We start from the raw sequence: 26,144 nt of genomic DNA, 5'->3' as shown, positions 1-26,144 counted from the left end.
CGGGGGAGTAGCTCATAAGGGAGCAGGCTGCGGAGGCAGTCAGGAGAGTGGCTAATGGGGAGCAGGCTGCGGAGGCAGATGGGGAAGTGGCTCATAAGGGAGCAGGCTGCAGAGGCAGTCGGGGGAGTGGCTCATAAGGGAGCAGGCTGCAGAGGCAGTCGGGAGAGTGGCTAATGGGGAGCAGGCTGCGGAGGCAGTCGGGGGAGTGGCTCATAAGGGAGCAGGCTGTGGAGGCAGTCGGGAGAGTGGCTAATGGGGAGCAGGCTGCAGAGGCAGTCGGGGGAGTGGCTCATAAGGGAGCAGGCTGCGGAGTCAGTCGGGGGAGTGGCTCATAAGGGAGCAGGCTGCGGAGTCAGTCGGGGGAGTGGCTCATAAGGGAGCAGGCTGCAGAGTCAGTTGGGGGAGTGGCTAATGGGGAGCAGGCTGCAGAGGCAGTCGGGGGAGTGGCTCATAAGGGAGCAGGCTGCGGAGGCAGTCGGGGGAGTGGCTCATAAGGGAGCAGGCTGCGGAGGCAGATGGGGAAGTGGCTAATGGGGAGCAGGCTGTAGAGGCAGTCGGGGGAGTGGCTAATGGGGAGCAGGCTGCAGAGGCAGTCGGGGGAGTGGCTCATAAGGGAGCAGGCTGCGGAGGCAGTCGGGGGAGTGGCTAATGGGGAGCAGGCTGCGGAGGCAGTCGGGGGAGTGGCTCATAAGGGAGCAGGCTGCGGAGGCGGTCGGGAGAGTGGCTAATGGGGAGCAGGCTGCGGAGGCAGATGGGGAAGTGGCTCATAAGGGAGCAGGCTGTGGAGGCAGTCGGGAGAGTGGCTAATGGGGAGCAGGCTGTGGAGGCAGTCGGGAGAGTGGCTAATGGGGAGCAGGCTGCGGAGGCAGTCGGGGGAGTGGCTAATGGGGAGCAGGCTGCGGAGGCAGTCGGGGGAGTGGCTAATGGGGAGCAGGCTGCGGAGGCAGTCGGGAGAGTGGCTAATGGGGAGCAGGCTGCGGAGGCAGTCGGGGGACTGGCTCATAAGGGAGCAGGCTGCGGAGGCAGTCGGGGGAGTGGCTCATAAGGGAGCAGGCTGCGGAGGCAGATGGGGAAGTGGCTAATGGGGAGCAGGCTGTAGAGGCAGTCGGGGGAGTGGCTAATGGGGAGCAGGCTGCAGAGGCAGTCGGGGGAGTGGCTCATAAGGGAGCAGGCTGCGGAGGCAGTCGGGGGAGTGGCTCATAAGGGAGCAGGCTGCGGAGGCAGTCGGGGGAGTGGCTCATAAGGGATCAGGCTGCGGAGGCAAATGGGGAAGTGGCTAATGGGGAGCAGGCTGTAGAAGCAGTCGGGGGAGTGGCTAATGGGGAGCAGGCTGCGGAGGCAGTCGGGAGAGTGGCTAATGGGGAGCAGGCTGCGGAGGCAGATGGGGAAGTGGCTCATAAGGAAGCAGGCTGTGGAGGCAGTCGGGAGAGTGGCTAATGGGGAGCAGGCTGTGGAGGCAGTCGAGAGAGTGGCTAATGGGGAGCAGGCTGCAGAGGCAGTCGGGGAAGTGGCTCATAAGGAAGCAGGCTGTGGAGGCAGTCGGGAGAGTGGCTAATGGGGAGCAGGCTGTGGAGGCAGTCGAGAGAGTGGCTAATGGGGAGCAGGCTGTAGAGGCAGTCGGGGGAGTGGCTAATGGGGAGCAGGCTGCGGAGGCAGCCGGGGGGAGTGGCTAATGAGGAGCAGGTTGCGGAGGCAGTCGGGGGAGTGGCTCATAAGGGAGCAGGCTGCGGAGTCAGTCGGGGGAGTGGCTCATAAGGGAGCAGGCTGCGGAGTCAGTCGGGGGAGTGGCTCATAAGGGAGCAGGCTGCGGAGTCAGTCGGGGGAGTGGCTCATAAGGGAGCAGGCTGCAGAGGCAGTTGGGGGTGTGGCTAATGGGGAGCAGGCTGCAGAGGCAGTCGGGGGAGTGGCTCATAAGGGAGCAGGCTGCGGAGTCAGTCGGGGGAGTGGCTCATAAGGGAGCAGGCTGCGGAGGCAGTCGGGGGAGTGGCTCATAAGGGATCAGGCTGCGGAGGCAGATGGGGAAGTGGCTAATGGGGAGCAGGCTGTAGAGGCAGTCGGGGGAGTGGCTAATGGGGAGCAGGCTGCAGAGGCAGTCGGGGGAGTGGCTCATAAGGGAGCAGGCTGCGGAGGCAGTCGGGGGAGTGGCTCATAAGGGAGCAGGCTGCAGAGGCAGTCGGGGGAGTGGCTAATGGGGAGCAGGCTGTAGAGGCAGTCGGGGGAGTGGCTAATGGGGAGCAGGCTGCGGAGGCAGCCGGGGGGAGTGGCTAATGAGGAGCAGGCTGCGGAGGCAGTCGGGGGAGTGGCTCATAAGGGAGCATGCTGTAGGGGTAGCAGCTAACGGGGGCGGTACACATGTCTAATTAGAGGTTAACCTCAGTGTGATTTAGTGTCGTGTGCACTTTCATAAGGCTTCCCCAAACATCCCTTTTATAACGACGGAGTCACTAAAATCCAGTTTGATGCTCTCAAATAAAAGTCACGCGTGCAGGGCAGAGCTCGTGCAGCAAGGACACAGGCAGACAGGCAGGGATTGTGTGACCCACGACGATGCGGGACTGAGGAGTAACAAGGTCCTGACATAATGAGTGACCCAGCATTACAGGTGCTCTCAGTCATCCAGCACACGGCGCAGCCCTGTCATGCCAGGTAGAATGTAATCGTTATTTCATACGGTTCAGGCATAAAAACACATAAAACTTTTACATTTACACATTTCACAGCCAATCACAATGCTCAACATTTTAACAGATATTAAATTCGTGCCAGTATGGTAGTTAACTTGCAGGTCCTACAAAACGCTACATTGAATTTTTATGCACTTCTATTTATTTCTATTTAGTTTAATTTTAGCCCCAACTGGACGTCACTGGAAATTCCCGTTAGGGAACATCTGGCCTGACTCCTCCACACGGACAGCACACTGCCTGTGAGCTTCAACCTTCACTAGTAGATGATGACTTATAATAATAGTAGTACACTAGCAGTGATGAGCAGCAGGAAAGTCACACATCAGCCGGTTGTGTACGGTTGTGTTCGGTTGTGTGCACGAGGCAGGGAACAACCCAGGATGGGGGGCCAGCCCATCGCAGGGCACACTCACACACCATGCACTCCTATGGGCAATTTAGTAAGTCAGCTTGTTCTTGGATCGTGGGAGGAAACCCCACGACGACATGGGGAGAACAGGCAAACTCCACACACATGTGACCCAGGCGGAGACTCGAACCCGGGTCCCAGAGGTGTGAGGCAACAGTGCTAACCACTGCACCACCATGCCGGCCCCCAGTGCTAACCACTGCACCACCATGCCGCCCCGTTATCTCTATATGTTACAATAATAAAGTATCTTTTTTTTTCCTTAGAATTTCTTACGCTTGTATGGTCTTTACTGAAGCTTCGATAGAAGGATCCAAATGTTTATCTAATATGCTTCTCCGTTTATGGGTCAACGCATGTTCTGACCATCCATGCTCTCTGCCTTCCCACACATCCGGGTGGTGCCCTGGGTGGGCACCATCTGTGCTGGAGTCCAGGTTCATCCCCATCGAGGGGTGACATCGCGAATGGGACATACGAATTATGTCATCGTGAGTGCAGCCTTCAGTGCCACCCGACACAGCCTAACATGGATAACGGACTCACTGATGTCTTCATTCTTAATCCCAGCATATACCTCCCTTTTAGCAAGCATGTCCACTCCTTTCTGTTTTCGGTAATGTTAGCGTGCCCAGGGGGGATGAGCAGCCAGTTGACCTTGGTCCTCCGGAGGTTTTTTTTCTCCCTACTTGGGAGTTTTTGGTTCCTCTCCTAAGTTGTCTTCTAGCTTTATTCAATTTCTTTCCTTCCTTTTTTCCCCCCTATTCTGTATCTCCCTTTACCTCTGTTTCATGTATCACAGCACAACCCTGTAAAGCGCTTTGGGACAACTGTGTAAAAATAAATTAAGTTGAATCTTATTTTACTTGTACAGTGACAAAGACATCTTATTTTACTGATCATAAAAATAAACAACATGATGGCTGCCCCAGATGGGACGGCACGCCTCCAATCCCCCTAGAGGGCACGCCTCCGATCCCCCTAGAGGGCACGCCTCCGATCCCCCTAGAGGGCACGCCTCCGATCCCCCTAGAGGGCACGCCTCCGATCCCCTAGAGGGCACGCCTCCGATCCCCTACAGGGCACGCCTCCGATCCCCCAGAGGGCACGCCTCCGATCCCCCAGAGGGCACGCCTCCGATCCCCCTAGAGGGCACGCCTCCGATCCCCCAGAGGGCACGCCTCCGATCCCCCAGAGGGCACGCCTCCGATCCCCCTAGAGGGCACGCCTCCGATCCCCCTAGAGGGCACGCCTCCGATCCCCCTAGAGGGCACGCCTCCGATCCCCCTAGAGGGCACGCCTCCGATCCCCCTAGAGGGCAACCCCCCCCCGACTGTACTATCCCACATCTCCCCTGATCACGCCAACCTAGATAGCCCATTACAGTCGGCAAAAGAGAGCCCCAACCAGTCACAAGATGGCTTTTTAGGACAAGGTTCCAGCTGAAATATAGCCATAATGGGTCCAATTATATGCAGTGGTGTGCCTGTGCCACTCAAAGGTGAGTCTGCAAGGACGCCGTATTGATAACATCAGCACCATCTCAGTGCAGCACTGCAGGCAGGAGGCACATGGACACACTTTACGATTTTGCTGACAGATCATACAGCCAAACAGCACAAAGAAGCAGCCTTTCTATTGGGCCTATCGATTTTAATGAATACACAGAACAAATTGTGTACATCACTGTCATTTATCACTCAGTTTGTTTTTCCTATGAAAAGATACTAAGGAAATTGATGTAGGAAGTGAGTCCAATAGAAACAAATTGATTGCAGAGCCTTCAATCGATGGTGAGGATGTTAGGATACTGTCACCCGAGGCCCGCGTGGGGGTGTCCTGTGCGAGTCTGCGCTGTAACACTCGGAGATGTCACACGGCATTTGTGGGCCTGCATGGGGGTGTCCTGTGCGAGTCTGCGCTCTAACACTCGGGAGGTGTCACACGGCGTTTCTGGGCCTGCATGGGGGTGTCCTGTGTGAGTCTGTGCTCTAACACTCGGGAGGTGTCACACGGCGTTTCTGGGCCTGCATGGGGGTGTCCTGTGTGAGTCTGTGCTCTAACACTCGGGAGGTGTCACACGGCGTTTCTGGGCCTGCATGGGGGTGTCCTGTGTGAGTCTGCGCTCTAACACTCGGGAGGTGTCACACGGCATTTGTGGGCCTGCATGGGGGTGTCCTGTGTGAGTCTGTGCTCTAACACTCGGGAGGTGTCACACGGCATTTGTGGGCCTGCATGGGGGTGTCCTGTGTGAGTCTGTGCTCTAACACTCGGGAGGTGTCACACGGCATTTGTGGGCCCGCGTGGGGGTGTCCTGTGTGAGTCTGCGCTGTAACACTCGGGAGGTGTCACACGGCATTTGTGGACCCGCGTGGGGGTGTCCTGTGTGAGTCTGCGCTCTAACACTCGGGAGGTGTCACACGGCATTTGTGGGCCTGCATGGGGGTGTCCTGTGTGAGTCTGCGCTCTAACACTCGGGAGGTGTCACACGGCATTTGTGGGCCCGCTTGGGGGTGTCCTGTGCGAGTCTGCGCTCTAACACTCGGGAGGTGTCACACGGCATTTGTGGACCCGCGTGGGGGTGTCCTGTGTGAGTCTGCACTCTATTGCTCCAGACACATATATTTAAAAAAACAAATAACACAAGCCTTCAATATTCCACGGTGCTTGCTGCGTATTTGGCAGCCCATTAGTTGTGCGTGTGCAAGGAGTCAGTCTCCTGCAGAAAATCTATAAATCATGTATATTTGTGGTTGTCAGTCCAACATCTAACAGGTTTGTATTAGGGAGGGGCTGCCGCAGGGCATCACGGGACTGCTACTGGAGAACTGTCAAGGCGGCAGCATACTCTTCCCAGGGTGCAGGGCGTGGCAGGTGGCAGAGCAGTCGCACTGGGGGCCATCATGGTGAGATGCACTCAAGTGGGACAACAGAGTCTTATTAGCCTCTGGATTAGCGGCTCTAATAGCGTCATCTTGATGAAAACCATGTTTAAACCGTTTTGTTTTCATTACTGGAATTTCCCCATCTGAAAACAATGCTGCATTATTTCCATAGTGAGATAACCATGAGAACTTTTGGCAAACATTGTTTGAGGTTGTGTCTGCTGCTATTAGTCTGTGCCATGACTAAAGGAAATGCATGCAAAGTCGTTAGAATTTTAAGGACACTCTGCCCTCTAGTGGCAGCAATAGTAGTACATCTTGGTAAATGCATACAAATTTGGGTTGTAATGGAAGTTGGTGTTCTGTTCACCCACAGAGCAGCAAAGTGAATTGCAATTATTTGGCTTGTAAACTTCACACACATTCTTTCTGAATATCTCACTTTTAAATTGTAGTTTGCAAATTTAAGTCAGTGTAAAACATCTATATGCATTAATGAAATGATACGCAGTAATTCTTTGGTTTTGCATGTGCCCTCTAAAGTTGAGAGTGAAGTCCGCGGTCCAGGCACAGCATGCGTAAGGGTGTGCATATGCGTGTGCACATGTGTTTGCGCGCACACTGCATGCCCTAACACGTGGGTGCGTGTGTGTGTGCACTACATGCCCTTACATATGTGTGTCTGTGTGTGTGTGTGTGCACAGCGCATGCCCTGACACGTGGACGCGTGTGTGCACGCACTGCATGCCCTCAAATTTGTATTTGTGTGTGTGAGTGCACTGCATGACATCGTGTGTCTGTGTGTGTGTGTGCGCACTACATGCCCTCATATTTGTGTCTGTGTGTGAGTGCACTGCATGCCATTGTGTGTCTGTGTGTGCGCGCACTGCATGCCATTGTGTGTCTGTGTGTGCGCGCACTGCATGCCCTCATATGTGTGTAGGTGCATGTGTGTGTGTGTGTGTGTGTGTGTGTGTGTGTGTGTGTGTGTGTGTGTGCTTTTTATGGGTTCCTCACAGACAAAGGAGAGTGGAGTTCCCTTCCTGGGCCATGAACACACACCTTCTCAGCTCTGTAGTCTGGACCTCCATCGAGTTTAAACATCTCTGCTCTGAGGCCTGCAAACTGGCCCACCGCCACAAAACAGTGGGTCGCATGAAACCTTTCCTCTCATTCTCCCACCACCCGCCCTGTGAGTGATGGTCACGCGTCTCATCACACAGGCCTATTTTCCTGGGTCTGTCCTCCCCAAAGCTGGGCCGTCTCATCAGAAATCACTGCTGAAGGATCTTTAATGAATGTACATAACAGAAAGGACCCCAATTAAAGGGCAGTACACAGCAGTGGCATTTAGGGTAAACAAAGTTATTTCGACAGGGTCGCATCCTGGCATCAGATAGCGTCCAGAAAATGAATTACCTTCCTGACACATGTCAAAACCAATAGCAAAGAGGATGCGGAGAGCCCCCCGCTCCGCTCCCCGCACTGTTAGTATGCGGGGAGGCTGCTCGCACACTTCCAAATGTATTCATTTATTCCGAACCCCTTGGAGAAATCAGAAGGGCCTGTTGTCCTCTTCCCTCCCGCTGTCCAGATGGGATTTGCGTGAATAACATCTGTTTAGTGAGGCGGAAAATAAGTACAGGATGGCACGACGGTGAGAGACTATACCACGAAAAGCCGGGGGTCACCTTCCAGTCCCGTGTCCCCCCCAGGTCTAATGCCCCCCACCAGCCTGGCCCGCCGTGGCTTTAAGTGGAAACGGACGAAATCCGAAAGTGGATTTCTGATGCCCCGGGCGGAATTCATGAGGCTCCATGTGACATAGCAGGATCCTTGGGGGGGAGGGGGGGGGGCAATTAATCAGAGCATGAGGCTAAGTGCACCTGCACAGAGGGACAGTTTCCAGGAATTGCCCTGGATTTCGGCGCAAGTGTGCCCTGCTGGAGCGGAGGATGGCTGACAGCCGGAGTGAGATATCACCGCAGCGATGAGTCTCACAAGGCTGACAAAGGGAGGGGGGGCAGACACAGAGGTGAGTGGGAAGTGGGGACCTACCTCTCTGAGCACGGTGCTCCCGTAGCCTCGGTACAAGCCCCAGAAGCCCTGGGGTGGGGGGGAGAGGAAGGTCAAAGGTGAACAAGCTTCTGTTGCAGTCAGGCGTCCTGCTTGTCAGGTGGGGCCGGACGAATGGCTTCTTAATGTGCCTGGGGCCATGCTGGGATGTGCCGCCCACCCCCCCCCCCGAGTCAGGATAAGAGGTAGTCGGAGGAGACTATGGTACCTCCTGGCGTAGAGTTTGTAGCAGCACCTGAAGCGTGCCGGAGGATGGGCCCGCCTGTGCTCGCTGCTTCACCACCTCTGTGGGCACACGGATCAAGCAGGCCACCTGCAGGATGACAGCGGAAGTGTCAGGGCGAGAGCAGAGAGTGAGAGCAGAGGGCGAGAGCAGAGAGTGAAAGCAGAGGGCGAGAGTAGAGAGTGAGAGCAGAGGGCGAGAGCAGAGAGTGAGAGCAGAGGGCGAGAGCAGAGAGTGAGAGCAGAGAGCGAAAGCAGAGAGGGAAAGCAGAGGGCGAGAGCAGAGAGTGAGAGCAGAGGGCGAGAGCAGAGAGTGAGAGCAGAGGGCGAGAGCAGAGAGTGAGAGCAGAGGGCGAAAGCAGAGAGTGAGAGCAGAGGGTGAGAGCAGAGAGTGAAAGCAGAGGGCGAGAGCAGAGAGTGAGAGCAGAGAGTGAAAGCAGAGGGCGAGAGTAGAGAGTGAGAGCAGAGGGCGAGAGCAGAGGGCGAGAGTAGAGAGTGAGAGCAGAGGGCGAGAGCAGAGAGTGAGAGCAGAGGGTGAGAGCAGAGAGTGAAAGCAGAGGGCGAGAGAAGAGAGTGAGAGCAGAGGGCGAGAGCAGAGGGTGAGAGCAGAGAGTGAAAGCAGAGGGCGAGAGCAGAGAGTGAGAGCAGAGAGTGAGGGCGAGAGGAGAGAGTGAGAGCAGAGAGTGAGAGCAGAGAGTGAGGGCGAGAGCAGAGAGTGAGAGCAGAGAGTGAGAGCAGAGGGCGAGAACAGAGAGTGAGAGCAGAGAGTGAGAGCAGAGAGTGAGAGCAGAGGGCGAGAGCAGAGAGCGAGAGCAGAGAGCGAGAGCAGAGGGCGAGAGCAGAGAGCGAGAGCAGAGAGTGAGAGCAGAGAGTGAGAGCAGAGGGCGAGAGTAGATAGTGAGAGCAGAGAGTGAGAGCAAGAGACGAGAGTGATAGACAACAGCAGAGAGACTAGAGCGATAGATGAAAGCGAGAGACGAGAGAATGATAGACGAGAGCAAGAGACAAGAGCAGAGAGCGATAGACGAGAGCAAGAGACGAGACGAGAGCGACAGACGAGAGCGGGAGATGAGAGCAGGAGACGAGAGCAGAGAGCGATAGACGAGAGCGATAGACGAGAGCGAGAGATGAGAGCGAGAGATGAGAGCGATAGACGAGAGCAGAGAGACGAGAGCAGAGAGACGAGAGCCGAGAGACGAGAACAAAGAGCGAGAGATGAGAGCAGAGAGCCACTTGCCCAGCATCTCAGTCTGCCTCTAAGCAAGAGGTTCAGTTTAATATTGTTTCCAGGAAGTGAAATCCCAGTTTCATCATAACAAAACCTCAGTGCGGTTTAAGTGAGATTTTAATGCAGATCCAGCTATTAGAGCAGCTTATCCAGAGGCTGATTTATTTAATAAGCCTTTACCATGTCACTGGAGTACATGCCATCGTAATGCCCCTCCAGCGTCATCATACTGCCACCTTACACAGGACAGGAAGTTAGGTAGAAAATGTAAATTCACATCCGCAGGGAAGTCGGAAATGTGAGAGATGTACTTTCTGGTGCCATGGGAGGCCGGCCTTGATCCAGTGCTTCACTATGTGAGTCTTAGACCCCCCCCTCCATCTCCCGAGTTTGAATTACTCCCCCTTTTATTTTCCTGCTGCGCAGTAATGTTGGCAGACTGGTGAGACGTCGATTGGTACAGGATCTGAGTTTGGGCCGGATGCGGGGCAGGGTATCCCACGCAGGTGCAGTGGGGGCTAACATTAGCAGCTTTAGCACGCGACACACAGGAGCCGCCTCCACACACCAGACATTCTGACTCTCATTTGTGCTACAAAGATGAATGACCTTCATGTTGCATTCATTTCGCATTTCTTTCTACTTCTCCCCATTTTATTATGCCCCAATCATTCAGTGCATCACATCAGCACCCAGGAGATACCAGTCTGAGCCTGGGAATAAGACTGCCAGGTGAACATCTCCTGTCCCTAATCTGGGCTGGCACAGGGTCCCGGTCGCCCAGCAGAAAGGAGCACTTCGTTCGGTCACCCGGTACTGATCCAGAGAGACTTCCTGTGCTGCTCTAAAATAAGCCCCACTCCTGTTTCTGGGCCTGAATCAGCACTGTGGTGAGACCCGGCACTCAGACCTGGTGTCCTGCTCCCCGACAGCGTGGCATCCTGACAGACCCGCACCTAAGTAATCCATGTTTCTATCTGCAAGTGTGTGCGCATGTGAGTCCAAGCAGGTAACTAATTACCCACCACACACAGATGACAATATGGCCATTAATCACACCACCTAACGGAAGAGGTAAAGGTTACTGTGACTGCCCATCTGTGCCTCACACCCCCAACATCCTGCCAACACCTCCCCTCCAAATAAAAAAAAATAGAATGTCAAAAACAGCCACATTCTACAGCAACACACCAACAAACATGCATTGTCCAATGCTGAAGCTTGACATTAATATTGACGGCATCTCACACCTGGGAAAAGCCTTGTGTTCTCGAGGGTGGCAGAATGGAAGCACAGAAGTGAGAAGCGTCTTCTGCTGGCCCATCCATCTGTCAACAGCCCCCCATCGAGGACAGAGCTATAGCAGGCGAACCCCCCCATCCCACCCAACACAGTGTCCCATGTGTATCACCCCACCCCGCCAACGCAGTGTCCCGTGTGTACCACCCCGCCAACGCAGTGTCCCGTGTGTACCACCCCGCCAACGCAGTGTCCCGTGTGTACTACTCCGCCCCTCCCCACCAACGCAGTGTCCCATATGTACCATCCCACCAACACAGTGTCCCATGTGTATCACCCCACCCCGCCAACGCAGTGTCCCGTGTGTACCACCCCGCCAACGCAGTGTCCCGTGTGTACCACCCCGCCAACGCAGTGTCCCGTGTGTACCACCCCGCCAACGCAGTGTCCCGTGTGTACTACTCCGCCCCTCCCCACCAACGCAGTGTCCCATATGTACCATCCCACCAACACAGTGTCCCATGTGTATCACCCCACCCCGCCAACGCAGTGTCCCGTGTGTACCACCCCGCCAACGCAGTGTCCCGTGTGTACCACCCCGCCAACGCAGTGTCCCGTGTGTACTACTCCGCCCCTCCCCACCAACGCAGTGTCCCATATGTACCATCCCACCAACGCAGTGTCCCGTGTGTACCACTCCGCCCCTCCCCACCAACACAGTGTCCCTGTGTACCACCTCGCCCCACAAATGCAATGTCCCGTATGTACCACCCCGTGCCGCCAACGCAGTGTCCCACGTGTATCACCCCGCCCCGCCAACGCAGTGTCCCACGTGTATCACCTCGCCCCGCCAACGCAGTGTCCCACGTGTATCACCTCGCCCCACCAACGCAGTGTCCCGTGTGTACCACACTGCATGGCACACAGCCTGAGAAATTTCACGCACCAGTAGGACCGCCAATCACATGACTGGGAAGGACGACTAAAGCTGCCTGAGCTTGGGTCATTTAACGCCATTTAACACTGACACGCAAAACATCTGTATGACTTTATAAGGTACAAACTGTAAGAGCCCCTAACATGAGGCATCAGTCCTCAGCTAAATAGTATAATCAGATATTTACAGAGAACAATGCAAAAATTAAAGAGATCCTCTTAAAGAGAGATGGTCTCAAGCATCACAACAATGGGTGTTCCTCTGGAAAGCCTGTAGCCCAGAAAAACAAGAGACAGAAAGTTTGGAAGGAATGTCCAGCTACCAGGAGTTGGCACTGGCTTGCCATCACTTCATAATAAGAGTAATACTCTTGCATGTGATCAACACTGCCCTAACTGCAATTACACAAGTCACAGAACACAATGCTTATGATCATCCTTACTGTATGCACAAAAGGTAAAGGTTGTCTTGACCAAAGCTTTTAAATGTTAAAGAGAGCAGCACCGTCTAACTTGCACAAACATTGTGTCCATCTCTTATGATCACAGCTTGGAGTTTCCACAGGGAAGAAGCCGAACAGAAGCACATGGTGCCCTTCAGTCCGCGGTAGGAAAGCGTGGGCCAAGACTGCCACCTGGTGGTCTGCTTTTCGTCGCATTGCCATCCTCCCAACATCAAACGCCATCCCGTTTTTTAAATCATTAACTCCCTGTAGGCGTAGTTAACACTTACAACACAATCGCGGTACACTGGGAATGTCCCATTTTCCCTCAAGTAATCCTCCAAAGAGCTGGAGTTACAGTCTGAAAAGTGAAAATTGGATGCGGGCCTGAATAGCTGATTTAATTCGGACTGAGGTCAGAGCTCTGGTGAGCTACAATAACCCATAAAAAATAAACGCGGCCGTAAAAATAAACTACCGACATAATCTTATGGGATTTACGACTGGCGAGAGAGACACTGGATGGGAAGAAGGTATTACAGCGTCAGACCGAGAAGGGTAACTTCTGTTGTAGCCTTGAAGAATGTACCGACCCTAAGTACCGCTTGTAGATACGTCCCTGAATGTATGAATGAGGAAATGCTGATGGGGCTGAAGGCACTTTGGAGAGGAGAGCTAACTCTAACCCTCACAGCCCGGCCTCCGGTCACACCTTGAATACACTGGCACTGTCTTTTGCTTTCCTGCCACCATCCGTCTTCATTTACGGCCAATTTGGAAGCGTGGCGTTAATTAGGGTTTGCTTTAGATGCGAGTGTGAGCCCATTTCCAGCCTCATATCCATAGATCCTAACGACATTGCTTTCGTTTCCGGCCCGGAGCCCCCCGACCCCACGCCCAGTAAGGACACGGAGAGGCTGAGAAATCAGGGCTAAAGCAGAGCACTGCTTCTCCGAGCACTGCTTCTCCGAGCACTGCTTCTCCGAGCACTGCTTCTCCGAGCACTGCCCTACTCTCCGGCTACCTGTAACTGCCACCTCCACCTGCCAGGTCACAGCCCGTCTGAGAAGTCCTCGTAGAGGGCACACGCCTCGCCCCAAATCGCTGCATCACCCCAGACCACACCCACACAGAAGTCACTATGCCCATTGGCATTGTTCCTTAAAAAGGACATTGCTGCCTTAGATGGTATTCAACGTAGGGCTACAAGAATGACTCCTGGTTTTAGAGGAATGTCTTATGAGGAAAGTTTAACTGAGCTGAATCTGTTCAGCCTCGAGCAAAGGAGACTAGGGGGGAGGGGGGGGGGGGGCGGAGGGACATGATGCAGGTATATAAGATTCTAGCAGGTCTATTTGCTGATCAACCAAGTAGTTACTTCAAAATTAGTTAAAATTCAAGCACTCATGGTCATAAGTGGAATGGCCTCCTCTCTTTTGTAAACTTCTTATGTTCTTATTCCGTCGGGTAAACCAGAAAGTCACAATATCCTTCAGATAATACACCCTCAGCCTGAAATAAGAGCTAATTATTTATCACCCAGAACAGAGCCTTGGTTTGGATGCAGGTCCTTATTTTAGGATATATAATCCTGTACAGCCCCATCCCTGGCTTTTTAACCCAGAGTTAAACGTTAACAAATGCAGTAATTCAGCTCTGTAAAAACGCTTATAGCGAGCATGATCTCCAGCATGTCTGATCCCGCGGTTGCTCCTGACAACCGCAGCTCCACCCGCAGCTCCATTCAGGGCAGCCTCGCATAAGGGTGTTCTTGTCAGGATGACGAAAACTTCCTAAATTGTACCATTTGTGCAGAAGCTGGCCGTTCTGGACAAACAGCAATGGGCACGCTCCCAGAACGGGGAGTGGGGCACATGTCGTCAGATCTGGGGGGGGGGCAGTCCTCGTTAGAGTCTCGCAATAAATCACAGTCAGCGTCACCTTGTGGGTGAGGCGCGGATTATTTGCCGCGCCAACTTAAGTGTCTGCCAGTTGCCCTCCCTTGTCATGTCACTGTATTTTCCAGTAAACCCTGAGAGAGACGCCGTTTGGAAATGCAAGAAAACTGTCCCTTCAGCTTGACAAATGAGCTTTCAGAGCAAACGTCAGGCGGACGGCAATGAAGATAAATCTGAGATAATGGCTGAATAGCAGCCTTGGTGTGGCTGACGGCCACGATCAGCACGTTACCGGCGTCGCATTTGCAACACAATGGGCCTCACAGCGGACTCATCTGAAATGGGCGACACGCGGCGATAAAGAGATATTTCAGTGTGTCGCAGGGCCCAAGGAGACAACAGGAGAAAGGGGCGGGTGAGCAGCCGACCAATGACAGAAACCCACGGGCGGAGTCTGTAACCGGTGGTTCTCGAACCCAGAGCAGCAACCAGCACTTCATTAACAGGACTGCATGTGATCACAATAAGGAGACCCCCCTCCCATTTAATTTCCAAATCTAGCGAGGAACAAATGCAAATCTGCAAATGCAATGTAACACAAATCATCAAAGGGATGTCTGTATGTATACAGACAACGGCAAAATGAAAACAGAGCCAGGAAATAACTCTGTGTGGAGAATTTGTCGAGCCCCGAAAAGGTCATTCATCTTCACAGCGTCGCGGGCCTGGTGGGGGCTCAGTACGGCTCTCTGTGGCGAGAGCACCCCCTGTGATATCCAGAGGAAGGCGGCGTACCAGAACACACCCGGACCTGGCCAGCCCAGCCTGAGACCTGGCCCTGAGCGCAGAGCAGGAGACCCGATTAACTTTACCACCATAGTCTCTCCCCAAGCGGGACGTCACAAACAGCTTCAACGGCAAAACAAGGGACAGAAGGAGAGGAATCCCATTACAGACTGATGGAAAAGAGCTGATTTGTATTCGCCGCCGGGTGGGAGGCAGGCAGAGATGGATTGTGGGTCCTGTCTCTGCGTCTAATCTCCTCCCTGCCAGTTGGCAGGGACGAACACCCACCTTGCGCTCAGACTCAATTTCCCGTCAATTTGAAGACGGGGCGGGGGAAAGGGCGTGCTTTCTGGAAGCCGAGCTGAGCGATTTCATGACCCTCCAAAACCATCAAACCAAGCGGCGTTGCAGAAAGGTCAGTTGCCCGTATGGCGAGAAGAATGGCTGCCGTCCAAGGAGGAGGACACAGCAGCCAGACTCAAACTCTGCAAGGCACGTGAGGTCTCGGGGTACAGCGTGGCTTTCCGGCACAAAAGTCACAGGGATTACCGGCATACTTCAGATCGCAACGTCTAAACCTTATGGACGACAGACTTACAGGTCTGCAGAAAAAAACAGGCAGGAGATTAAACTTGGAGAGAAGCAGAATGGCCAGTATTTAAAACTGGGCAAGAAGTGAAAGTTAGCGATGGCTGGTTTCGGTCTGCAAGGCTGCATCCTGCATTCAGCCTCCTGGTCTCAGGCTGCCCTGGGGGTGGGGCAGCTGGAAGCAGGGTGGCTTTTAGCACTAAACTGGGGCTCCAAGCATTTTGAGCAGCGGAACACGCAGCCAGAGACACGGCCGGGCTCCACCCCCAGACCCAAGGTGGCGTGTCCCCCTTTTGAAGTTTGAAGATCCTACGGCAAGCTGAGGAGGGGACATGGCCTCCCCCTGATTAACATTTCAGAGGTGATGGGGCCTTTTGTAAATGGCAAGGCATGAGCAGTGAGTGTAGCCTTTTTGAGACTATGGTACGCAGTCAGGGGGGCGACCAGATAACAAGAGGATGAAAATTCAATGAAATTCAACAAAATCGTTGTGCATTTTGCTGGAAGTGCATCAGATATTCATTAGCTGACAGCAGCTCTGTGAAAAAAATCAAACCTTGGATAAAAGCCTGCGGACAGCACAGAAATGATACACATCTAAAGATACTGGGCCAGCATACTTTAAACGTGCATGTTTTAGGTAACATCTAGAGAGGAAACGCAGACAGCTGGATGCAATAGGGCTTTACCAGGAGGGGAAAGTGAGCCGTTCTGCGCTGCGTTAAAGCCAAATCCTCAGGCTAAATGGAGAGAGTCTGGGGCCTTGCTGAGGAAACAGCTAAGTCAATAGGCAGTAATGAGATCTTATTCACCCAGCTGGTGGGGGTATTTTCAGATGGCGAGGTCTCCCACTCACCCAGCTAGACTCAGAATCCCGAGTGAAACCCGCTGAGCCTTTTGCTTATTTATCTGTGAAATCTTGGGCAATTATGTAAACAGATGTATCGTTTGTATAAGGGGGGGGGGGGGGGCAGAGAGAGACAGAGAGAGGGAGGGACGGCGGGACGTACGATTTCTCCCAAGGATGCAGCTAGCATGTGTGTGGGGGGCAGAGAGAGACAGAGAGAGGGAGGGACGGCAGGACGTACGATTTCTCCCAAGGATGCAGCTAGCATGTGTGTGGGGGCTGCCGCATGTGGGGCCCCACGTGCCCCAAGCAGGGATTTGGTGGCTTCGTAGGTGACGAAGAACGCAGAGGCTGAAAACCAAGCAGAACCAAACCACTCAGGACCAATTAGCAAAAGCGAAGGCATTAATAACTCTGTCGGGGGCTTAAAACGGGCCGAGGAATCCATCAAATTCAGGGCGCCCCGCCTGCGGGCCCGGGCCAGGACACCGGACCACAGATTCACAGCCACTATGAGCTATGATAATCTGCTTTGTTATAACAGAATTACAGAAGTTTAACAGAACATAATAATAATTTCATTGAATCTAGGACAGGGCATGGCATACTGCCTTAGGGTCTATCCATAATGCGATACCTCTCTCCGACTGCAAGCTTTCCTCACCTGTACATCGCCTAGCTGAATAAAGGCTAACGTTTGCGTGGGTGCGAGGACTCACCATTGGGGAAAGATCCAATGGCAGCCGAGGGCACCCCAGCGTAGATGCCACGCAAACCCCCCGACCTGGCAAAGCCTTGCTGGCTCTGAAGACGGGTCTTGATGGTGTCCAGCGGGAAGAGGGTGAGGTCTACGCTCATGCCAGCGATGCCCCCAGCCTGCCAGGCAAAAGAAACAGCAATGAGTGAGACTGTGGGCATGTTCTCACCACACACACACACACACACACACACACACACACACACACACACACACACACACACACACACACACAAAATCAACCCCCACTTATCCAAAACAGAAACAACTGCTCTCTGATCTCCCTTCCCACCACCCAAGTCAAAGAACAGCATACAGCCCTAAGGCAGGTTCAGTATTACCCAGTGTTATTTATGTGGTATTGTACAGCAGATTGTTAATCTATGAGAACAGACAAAAATTTGGGAGTACAGTCAGTTCCGTTTTTTAAGCACTCAAGCTTAACCACCACTCATTATAATGATGCATTATGTACAATCTCGCATATAATCTAATGGAATGGAAAGGTTACGCATGACGGACAAAACTGATAAGAAACTAGATTTTTATTTTCGTATTTTGGATTTCCTTTGATGATTTACCTTATTTCACATTACAATCCATTCTGTAATTAAGTCTAAGTGGCTTGGCCACTTTAGTATATGTAATGGGTTTATCTACGTTGTGTGAATTTTCTATCGAACACTCTGAAGCCACGTCCTGACAGCAAATTAACAAATTCAAAAGAAACAGATTTTGTCATTGCACACATTAAACAAAAATAACCCAGTTTCATACATGTATATTCGCCGAATCAGCATATACATGTGCCGCTGCGTGTAAAAGGCACAACTGCCCAGTTTACACCATAACCGCCCCTTTCCCACGCCAACGAACTGCAAACTCCTCTAACCTCCACGCGAGACGCACTCCGGCCTTTGTGGCCCTTACATTTGCGATCACGCGCCGTCATGCGGCAGCAGCGAAGGCAAAAACCCGTAATGTTCCTAAGAGCGGCTGTTCCCTCCTGAAATCATAAACTGCCAAGTTTTCAAACGCAATATCTGATAAATAAAACGTAGTTGGATAAATAAACGTAGTTTATTGGTGATTTCATGTTCGTCAAAGTTTACGTTATTTAACAACTATATAAAATAATGCTATTTTTCTACAAATCAACTCAGGTCTAACAAAAAAAAAGCACGTTAAGGGCGGCCAGCTCTCACTCATCCGGCGTGACACTCATACCTTCAGACTCACGCCAGCAACCTTACGGAAAGGATCGTGTTCCATTGTAAACCTAAATCATCAAAAGCGTCGGGGTATTTTGCAAATCCTACAGACTACTGACGAGGTCATAAAACTCTTACATATATGTAAATGCGTGTGCATGTGTTTGCAGACTTGTCTCAAATTGAAAATTGCGCTCCAGACAATTGACAAAGTTGGCAGTCCTGTGTTTTACTTGAAATCACCGTTTTCGGCTGAAGCCGAGAAATCTGCGCACTGCAGAGACCTGGACTCATTAATGAACAAATACGAGATCAGTATTTAACGTGTTATTCGTGACTTGTTCCTTAAGTAGTTGACAAAGGTTTACGGAATTAACACATATACTATAGTAACAAACACATATAGTAATGCCTGAGAAATCATGCGTCACAGTTCATTAATGATTAATTAACATGCAATCAGTATGTGGCTGAGACTTAGTTTGTGGTATGTTAATATACCAATAATAGTATTAAACTATTATTTGTGCCCCGTCAAGTAAAGTGTTACCCACATATTTATATGAACACTATCCTAGCCACTATGCTAGTAACAATTAGAATGTTCCATGGGATAGAGTAACCCATTAACCTACAACACGGTGTCCCCTCGAGAAGTGGCATGATTTTCAAAGTGTAATCTCAGTAAAAGGTGAAATTACTTGAAATATATTAACGTCACTTTTTTTATTGAACAATTTCTGCTTTTTTTTTCAAATTAACCATATTGTGTCACTAAAAACCCCCTCTGGCTATCTAACTCGTGATTTGATGTAGAGCTTTAAAAATGCAGACCACTGCAAATGCAGAAGACCACTGTCAGTAAGTGATGGTTTATAAACATTTATGCAAAGTTACATAAATACATACACATGGGATGCAATGCTGATACATACATTCACACAAATAAACAACTAACGAAAGGAAAATTACCACGAGCGAAGCAGTAAATTCTCTTCTTTCCATGGTATTAACGGGTATTAACACTTTGATTCGCATTCAACCTCCCATTATCCATGCCTTTTGCCTGTCTCTGGCTGCCTACCGAAGGCAAACCGTGTGCTTCAAGGACGCCGCCATGTTATCGGCACGGCCACTTCCGCATGACGCGAGGTCACATGTTCCAAGACGTCCAATCGAGTGAAAGATCATTCATACAGCGCGACCCGCTGCTCAGTGGTACACATGGATGTGCGTAGTGTCTGATCACCGCGTAAGGAGGGCGTATACACTAATAGAATAATGCATTCGTATAAATGTAGATTAATTTTAAATTGTCAATTAAGAACTCGACACAGCAGCATTTTTTATGTGTGCTTAGGGAGGTGGAATGTTTTCATCGACCTTGCCTCCGCGTGTTGATGTTTTATATTGGAAAGGAGCACACTGTTTGACGCTCCAGGTCAAGTTTTATCTTGATGACCTCCACGAGGAATTACCCCGGGAGAGGGTGGCTTCTGTCCTTTTGTAGAACCCCGTTTCCAAAATAGTTAGCACGCTATGTAATATGTCAATAAATCAGAATGCAATGATTTGCAAATTATTTAAACCCATATTTACTTGAAAATAGAACAAAATCCTCCCAGGGAGGATTCTATAGTGGACGTCACTGCATGGGCTCATAACAACCACTCTCTGTGAACACAGTTCGTCACTACATCCACAAACACAGAAGGAAACTAACATACAAAGAAGAGACCATGTCTAAACATGACCCAGAAACACTGCTGACTTCTCTGGGACTGAGCTCATTTAAGATGGACTCAGGCAAAATGGAAAACTGTCCTGTGGTTTGACGAATCATAATTTCAGATTCTTTTTGGAAATCATGGGTGCTGCATCCTCGGGGCTAAAGAGGAGAGGGACCATCCAGCTTGTTATCAGCGGACAGTTCAAAAGCCAGCATCTGTGATGGTATCGGAGTGCATTAGTGCCTATGGCTTGGGTAGCTGGCACATCTGGGAAGGTATCATTAATGCTGAATCATATATACAGGTTTGGGGCAACATGTGCTGCCATCCAGACAAGGTCTCCTCCAGGGAAGGCCTTGTGTATTTTATCAGGATAATGCCAGAGTTCGTCTGCATCACTGGCCTGCCTGCAATCCCACCTGTCACCCACTGAAAACATTTGGTGCATCGTGAAACCAAAAATATGACAAAGGAGACCCAAAACTGTTGAGTAGATAAAATCCTGTAACTTCAGACAAGATGGGACAACATTTCACTTTGAATACTTCAGCAAATGGCCTCTTCTGTTCCCAAATGTTTGAGAGAGAGAGAGGTAAGGAGCATGCGCTGATTACAGCATGTTGCCGCACGCACCATCCGACAAACCACCTCAGGGATGAGACGCCGAGTGCAGCCGTGCAGCAGGTGATACCTCAGCACCACACTAGTCCGAATGGAATGGAACAGTTTGGAGGTTTTTTCCGGTGACTGGAGTGCCATTTGTCAGAACTGTTTACAGAGTGTTGTTAAAAGAATAGGTGATGTGACACAGTGGTAAACACGCCCCAGTCCCAACTTTTTTTAAATGTGATGCTGACATCAGATTCAAATTGAGCATACGTTTGTCATAAAACAATAACATTTCTCAGTTTCAACATTTCATATGTTGTCTTTGTTCCATTTTCTATTATGTACTGGTTTAAATGATTAGTAAATCATTTCATTTTGTTGTTATTTATATTTTACACAGCATCCCACCTGTTTTGGAAATGGGGTATATGTGATGTGCAGGAAGCAGGGATGTGTCTGGTTTCAGGTTATGCTTTGTTCAGTATCGAGGCTATCCAGTCCTTTGAGTCACGTTGGGGAAACATACTGTATGGTTTATGCACAAATGCCATGCATCCCTCCATCAAAGTCCAACATGCAGAAATAAAATCTCAGTTCTCATTAAATGTTGGTAAAATTGTTATATCTGTTGGTGTTCTGTCACCTGAATAACTACGAAATGACTTCTTGGTTAGTCACTGAGCAGTGGAGTGTTTTCTTTGAAGATTCAAACGAAGGCATCTTCAGTCTCACAAAGCACAACTACGATTCTAACATTTCTTATGTCCCATCTTCAAGCATTCTGTGAAATACTAGCAAATAGTTCATATAAATCAAGCAATCAATTCAACACGACACGTTGCGCTGCATCTGATTTCTAGCAGCATAAGTGTACTCACGTCTTTGACTGTACTGCAATGCAAATGCCTATTATTTTGCCGAGGTATACATGACAAAATTCTGGATATTAATAATTGTAGGTACATTTGAGACATTACGGTTTTAATTAAGCTGACCCTCCCGAAGGCCATAATGCTAATAGGATAGCTGTTCATTCACTATGAACACGGTCTTTCCTGGGTCAGTCAATTTGCACTGGATGGATTTCATTTTATGGCCAGGATTGTGTCACTGTGGAACAGCAGTATTTGAATTCAAACTAATCAATGAATGGAGTGTGTGATCTATCATTCTGTCAGACCCTGTTCTTCCTGTGTCATTTTTTTATTTGCTGGTCTCAGACACGTGAATTCCGTCAGATTTTACACTACCTGCTTTTATTTTAAACTGAGAAAATCATTCTCTGCATGCAGTTCATTTTATGTTACTGTGTGCGGTTTGTTAGGATGGAGTTGATTACATTCCCTATTAATCAAATGTTTGTTTGTTTTTTTAATGCAAATTTACACCCATTACAGCTGAAGGATTACACAGCTCGCATCCATAATAAAACTCGACTTTTTCCTTTTCCTTGATGTTTTTTTAACCCAGTGGAAAACAAAAACTGGTGTTTTTTTCACTGCTGCAAAAAGCTTGATTAACTCACACGTGGGATGGATTTATCAGAAATTCACCAAAACTACTTCAGTATACTTTTCTGTACTATCGGTTCTAAATGACTGCACATTAATCTTTTTCTAAAATGCATCTATTTTGTGAAAATAAATTCACAGCCGCCGAACTTGTGGTTTGGAAAATAGATGAGTCGGTGAAATTATAATTACAGCTACAAGGAAAGTCTGAGTGTTTTTGTAATATCATATATAACCTTTACTTTCTGCCAACTTTGCATCACTGAAAGTTAGCTAAATGCATCATGTGCATAGGCCTGTCACGATAACAAATTTTGATGGACGATCAATTGTCCCAGGAATTATTGCGATAAATACTAATATTGTTGTTGTGAGACCATTTTCAACTGATGTAATGATAATGGCATATTAATGCATGTACACCCTTTCAACGATCAATACACTTTAATTTCTAAAGAACAGTTAACACTGGGACTAGAAGACATTTTTAATATAAAATAAACAAACAAAACAACCAAAAACAATAAATAATATGGACTCTATCTCTGTTATCAAAAATGCACTTGAATAAAAACTAAACACAACCAAAAACAATAAATAAAATGGATTGTGAATCTCTGTAAACAAAATCACCCTTAAAATATTAAACATTAGGCTCAGACAGGGAAAACAGGCGAAACTGCCAGTTAGGACCTTTGTAAACAAAAAGTGCGAACTAACAACAAAACACTCCATATGAATAAATGCAGGTGCCGCAACAGGCCATATGCAAATCCGTAGCTACTTTAGACCGGCAGATTCCAAGCAAGAAATACAAACATGTTGACATTAGAGTGAACACGTCTGCCTGGGCGAAATTGATAATAATAATCGGATGATCATCATAACCGATTTTTTTTTCTTCATGTCTCAGTCTAACTCCAGCCACAAAGTTCAACGAATAAGACTCCCCTTCTTATCCGTGGATGTAAGATAAGGCAAACATCTTAAAGCCCTTCTCTAATTTACTCGTTGGTACTCTGGAGAAGGATTTACAAAAGCGATGCACGTCGTTGATCATAAGTTTGGGCAAGTCCTGTAAATAGCATGTATAAACCAATGTCATTTGAAATGAGCGAGCTGCATTTCCATGAACGCGGAAGCTGACGTGCGAAGAGCGCACTGACACGAGAGTACGCGCCTCATTACTAGTGATGTGTCTTTCGCGAACTAGACGGCTCTTTGAGCCGACTCCTTTTTTTAGTGAACGACGGGAGCCGGTTCCTGTTCAAGGGCCGTTTTATTAATGTTTATAGAATTGTCCGGGTTTTTGAGCTGCCTAAACATTAAGGACGACAGTGGACGGAACACGCTGTCTTCCGAAAAAGCCCGCCCACGAGACGGCGTCTTATTTTTCACAAACTCAAATCAGGTCACACTAATCAGCATCAGGTTAAACGAAGAGAGGGGCAGGCTTTTTAAAAAGAGCCGTTTAGGAGCCGAAAGAGCCGACTCTAATTGGTGAGCTGAGCCAAATGAGCCGGTATGATAAAAAGAGCCGATATTCCCATTTGGTAGAGAGAGACACGAGGAAAACAAGCAAACATGCAAATGAAAATTATCCTGGCCGGAAAAATTATCGACCTAATTTTAATCATCGTACAATTAATGGATTTATCGTTTGTCGCGACAGGCCTACATGTGCAATGTAAAATATCCCCAGTTTTGTTCCATTCCTTCACTGGTCTAACTGGGTGGACAGTGATTTAATTGTGACAGTCACTTTGAGCAGTGCTGTCACCAGTGGGCTCTTGAGTGAGGGCCTGGCTAACTCTGCTCTCTCAACTAACACACAATAGCTTTGGCTAGAAGTGTCTTCACAGCAGCCATGCTGAGGAGCTGTGGGTCAGGCATATAGTAGGTTTGTCCTGCTGAAGGCCATTGAGGGACACAAATTCAGATACAAGTCAAAACCGTACAAAAACAGCCTTGACTTTAGCCTGCCCTTCAAGTCACAGATTTCTGCTGGAACTAAGCAGCTCTACAAGAAACCTAAATGCATTTGAAAATTTTCCCTCAACTATGCCTGAAGAACTTTCAGTGCAGCAGCGAGAGAAGCTGAATCCCCATTGAGCTGGCGGGGTAACAAAGCAGGGTTACCGGTTGTAAGGTCAATTAGAATCACCCTCCCTCTCTGCAGATTTGTAGAGAGCACCATTGATCTTGACCCACTCAAAGTATGATCTCAGAGATAAAAGTAAACTGAGGAGAGGGAAACTTACTCACTGTCAGCCCGGAGTCAGTGAGGCCAATTCTAGCCTGCAGGCTCCCTTTGAAAAAATGAAGGACGAAGAGCTGAGGATTAAGCAGGAACTTCAGACGCTGTTTTGTCATAATAAGAGCAGTCGTGCCATGGCCACGTACACTTCTTCATGGGGGGGGGGGGCCTTAGCAAATGTACAGACCTGACAGCTGATATACAGATACCCTTCCGTTTGCTTAATTCTTATCAGAATTATTTTTAATTATTTTTCTTTTTCACCAACCATCTTCCTTTTTTAACCTGGGGTTACATGTCTTTCAATTTTGCTTAAACTGTACAAGTTACAAATAGGGCTTTATATTAAAGCTTTGTATTATTCATATTTAGATTGTTTATTTTAAAAATAGCAATTTTTTAGCATTTGTTCAGTAGCATTGCGGATGATTTAGTGCATGTGTTGCATAGATACTCAGCGGAGGTCTATCGATTAAATGTCTTTTAAACATAATCTCTACACCTACCCATAAATGGCCCAGGATGTTTTGAAACTTTCAACCTGCATTACTGCATGGGTCATTAACTGCGAGCCGCTTTTGGAAAGTAATTAGCGCCTGTGCCATCTGTAATGGCTATTAATTTTGATGTGGAAAGCGTAGCCATCCTATTATTGACACGGACTCTAATTATTTATGACACTGAGGTCAAGTGGTGTCCCATCTCTTGCAAACAATTTCTGTTAATCAACTTAAAACAAATTACATCACGGGACGTTGAATAGGAACAGCAGAAGACTAACAGAATGACTCAGTAACTCGTGAGAACACGAGGTTGCCATCAAATTCATAGTTTTTAAATGGGTAGTTTCAGACGAGCAAAACAGCTTCATCAATAAAATTTCAAGCTTCCATGCATCATTACGCTCTGAACGTGCACGTGAACGACGCCCATCTAGCACGATGCAGAAGGTCAGGTACACGTTATATTAATTATATAGCTGCTTAACTGTTGCTTTGCTTTTATATACAGCAAGGAATTAAAACAATAAAAATGTAAGCATTACGATAGAACTGGGCAGAATTGGCCGCTGATTGTATTCAAATGTACCAGCCCCCCCCCCCCCCCCCCCCCCCACTACATCATTATTACACCCCGCTAAACCCCTCACCCCTGCTCCATCCACCATGGCACAGCAAGGGTCGCTGGCACATGACGGATCGTCCCTGGGCTCTGGGAGACCCAACGCCGGTCTCGCCCCGGCGTGAAATATTAGCTCCTGGTAGCACATTGATCCTGTGTCTCATACCTGCCTAAATATAGATGTATCACACAGGAAGCAAAATGCTTCTGAGAGCCCGTATTCGGGGGTGCCAGTTGAACAGCGGCCATTATCGATCGCAATGAAGAATTTCTGTCCTCCAGATTCTGTTTTTCGTGAGCACACGCCGGTCATCTGAAGGAAGGCTGTCAGAGGACAGGCTCTGATATCCATCGACTGGCTGAGATGTTTTGTAATTACTCTCAGACTGGAGCTGTCAGCGCTAAACTGCCTGGCTCCCAGTAGCCCCAGATCACCGGCAATAAGCACCCCTTCGTTTGCTCCTCTGAAAGGCTCTACAAAGGCCTACATACGATGTCTGGCTCCTGTGTCCCGCTAACGATGAGACATTTCCGAGGTTAAGTGGATGTTAATGATCCAAGCCCCGAGTTTTTAGGGGCTTCTTCAGGTGGGAAATTCGCCCTGTTCCATGTAGAATGGAGGTACATACATTGTATGTCACACCGGAGGCTCAGTTTCCATTCATCTCATCTAATGCTGGTTGACTTTTAACTATGTTGCTCT

General features: G+C 49.5%; 1 protein-coding gene across 3 annotated transcripts in view; it reads right to left on the bottom strand.

Annotated features, from left to right (window-relative positions):
- slc25a26 (solute carrier family 25 member 26) overlaps nt 1-19,351 on the bottom strand; it is a 31,493-nt gene extending 12,142 nt beyond the window's left edge. For all 3 annotated transcript variants that reach the window (XM_049023031.1, XM_049023032.1, XM_049023030.1), the window contains exons 1-5: nt 19,185-19,351; nt 16,964-17,120; nt 16,486-16,595; nt 8,266-8,370; nt 8,040-8,087 (exon numbers count right to left, since the gene is read on the bottom strand). In XM_049023031.1, coding sequence (XP_048878988.1) covers nt 8,040-8,087; nt 8,266-8,370; nt 16,486-16,595; nt 16,964-17,120; nt 19,185-19,250 — 486 coding nt within the window. In that variant the 5' untranslated portion in view covers nt 19,251-19,351. The remainder of the gene's footprint in view (nt 1-8,039; nt 8,088-8,265; nt 8,371-16,485; nt 16,596-16,963; nt 17,121-19,184) is intronic.
- Between the last annotated feature and the right edge of the window lie 6,793 nt (nt 19,352-26,144).

The sequence above is a fragment of the Brienomyrus brachyistius genome, chromosome 8 (assembly GCF_023856365.1).
Source record: "Brienomyrus brachyistius isolate T26 chromosome 8, BBRACH_0.4, whole genome shotgun sequence".
Classification (NCBI taxonomy): domain Eukaryota; kingdom Metazoa; phylum Chordata; class Actinopteri; order Osteoglossiformes; family Mormyridae; genus Brienomyrus; species Brienomyrus brachyistius.
This window is presented reverse-complemented; position numbering and strand designations above follow the sequence as displayed.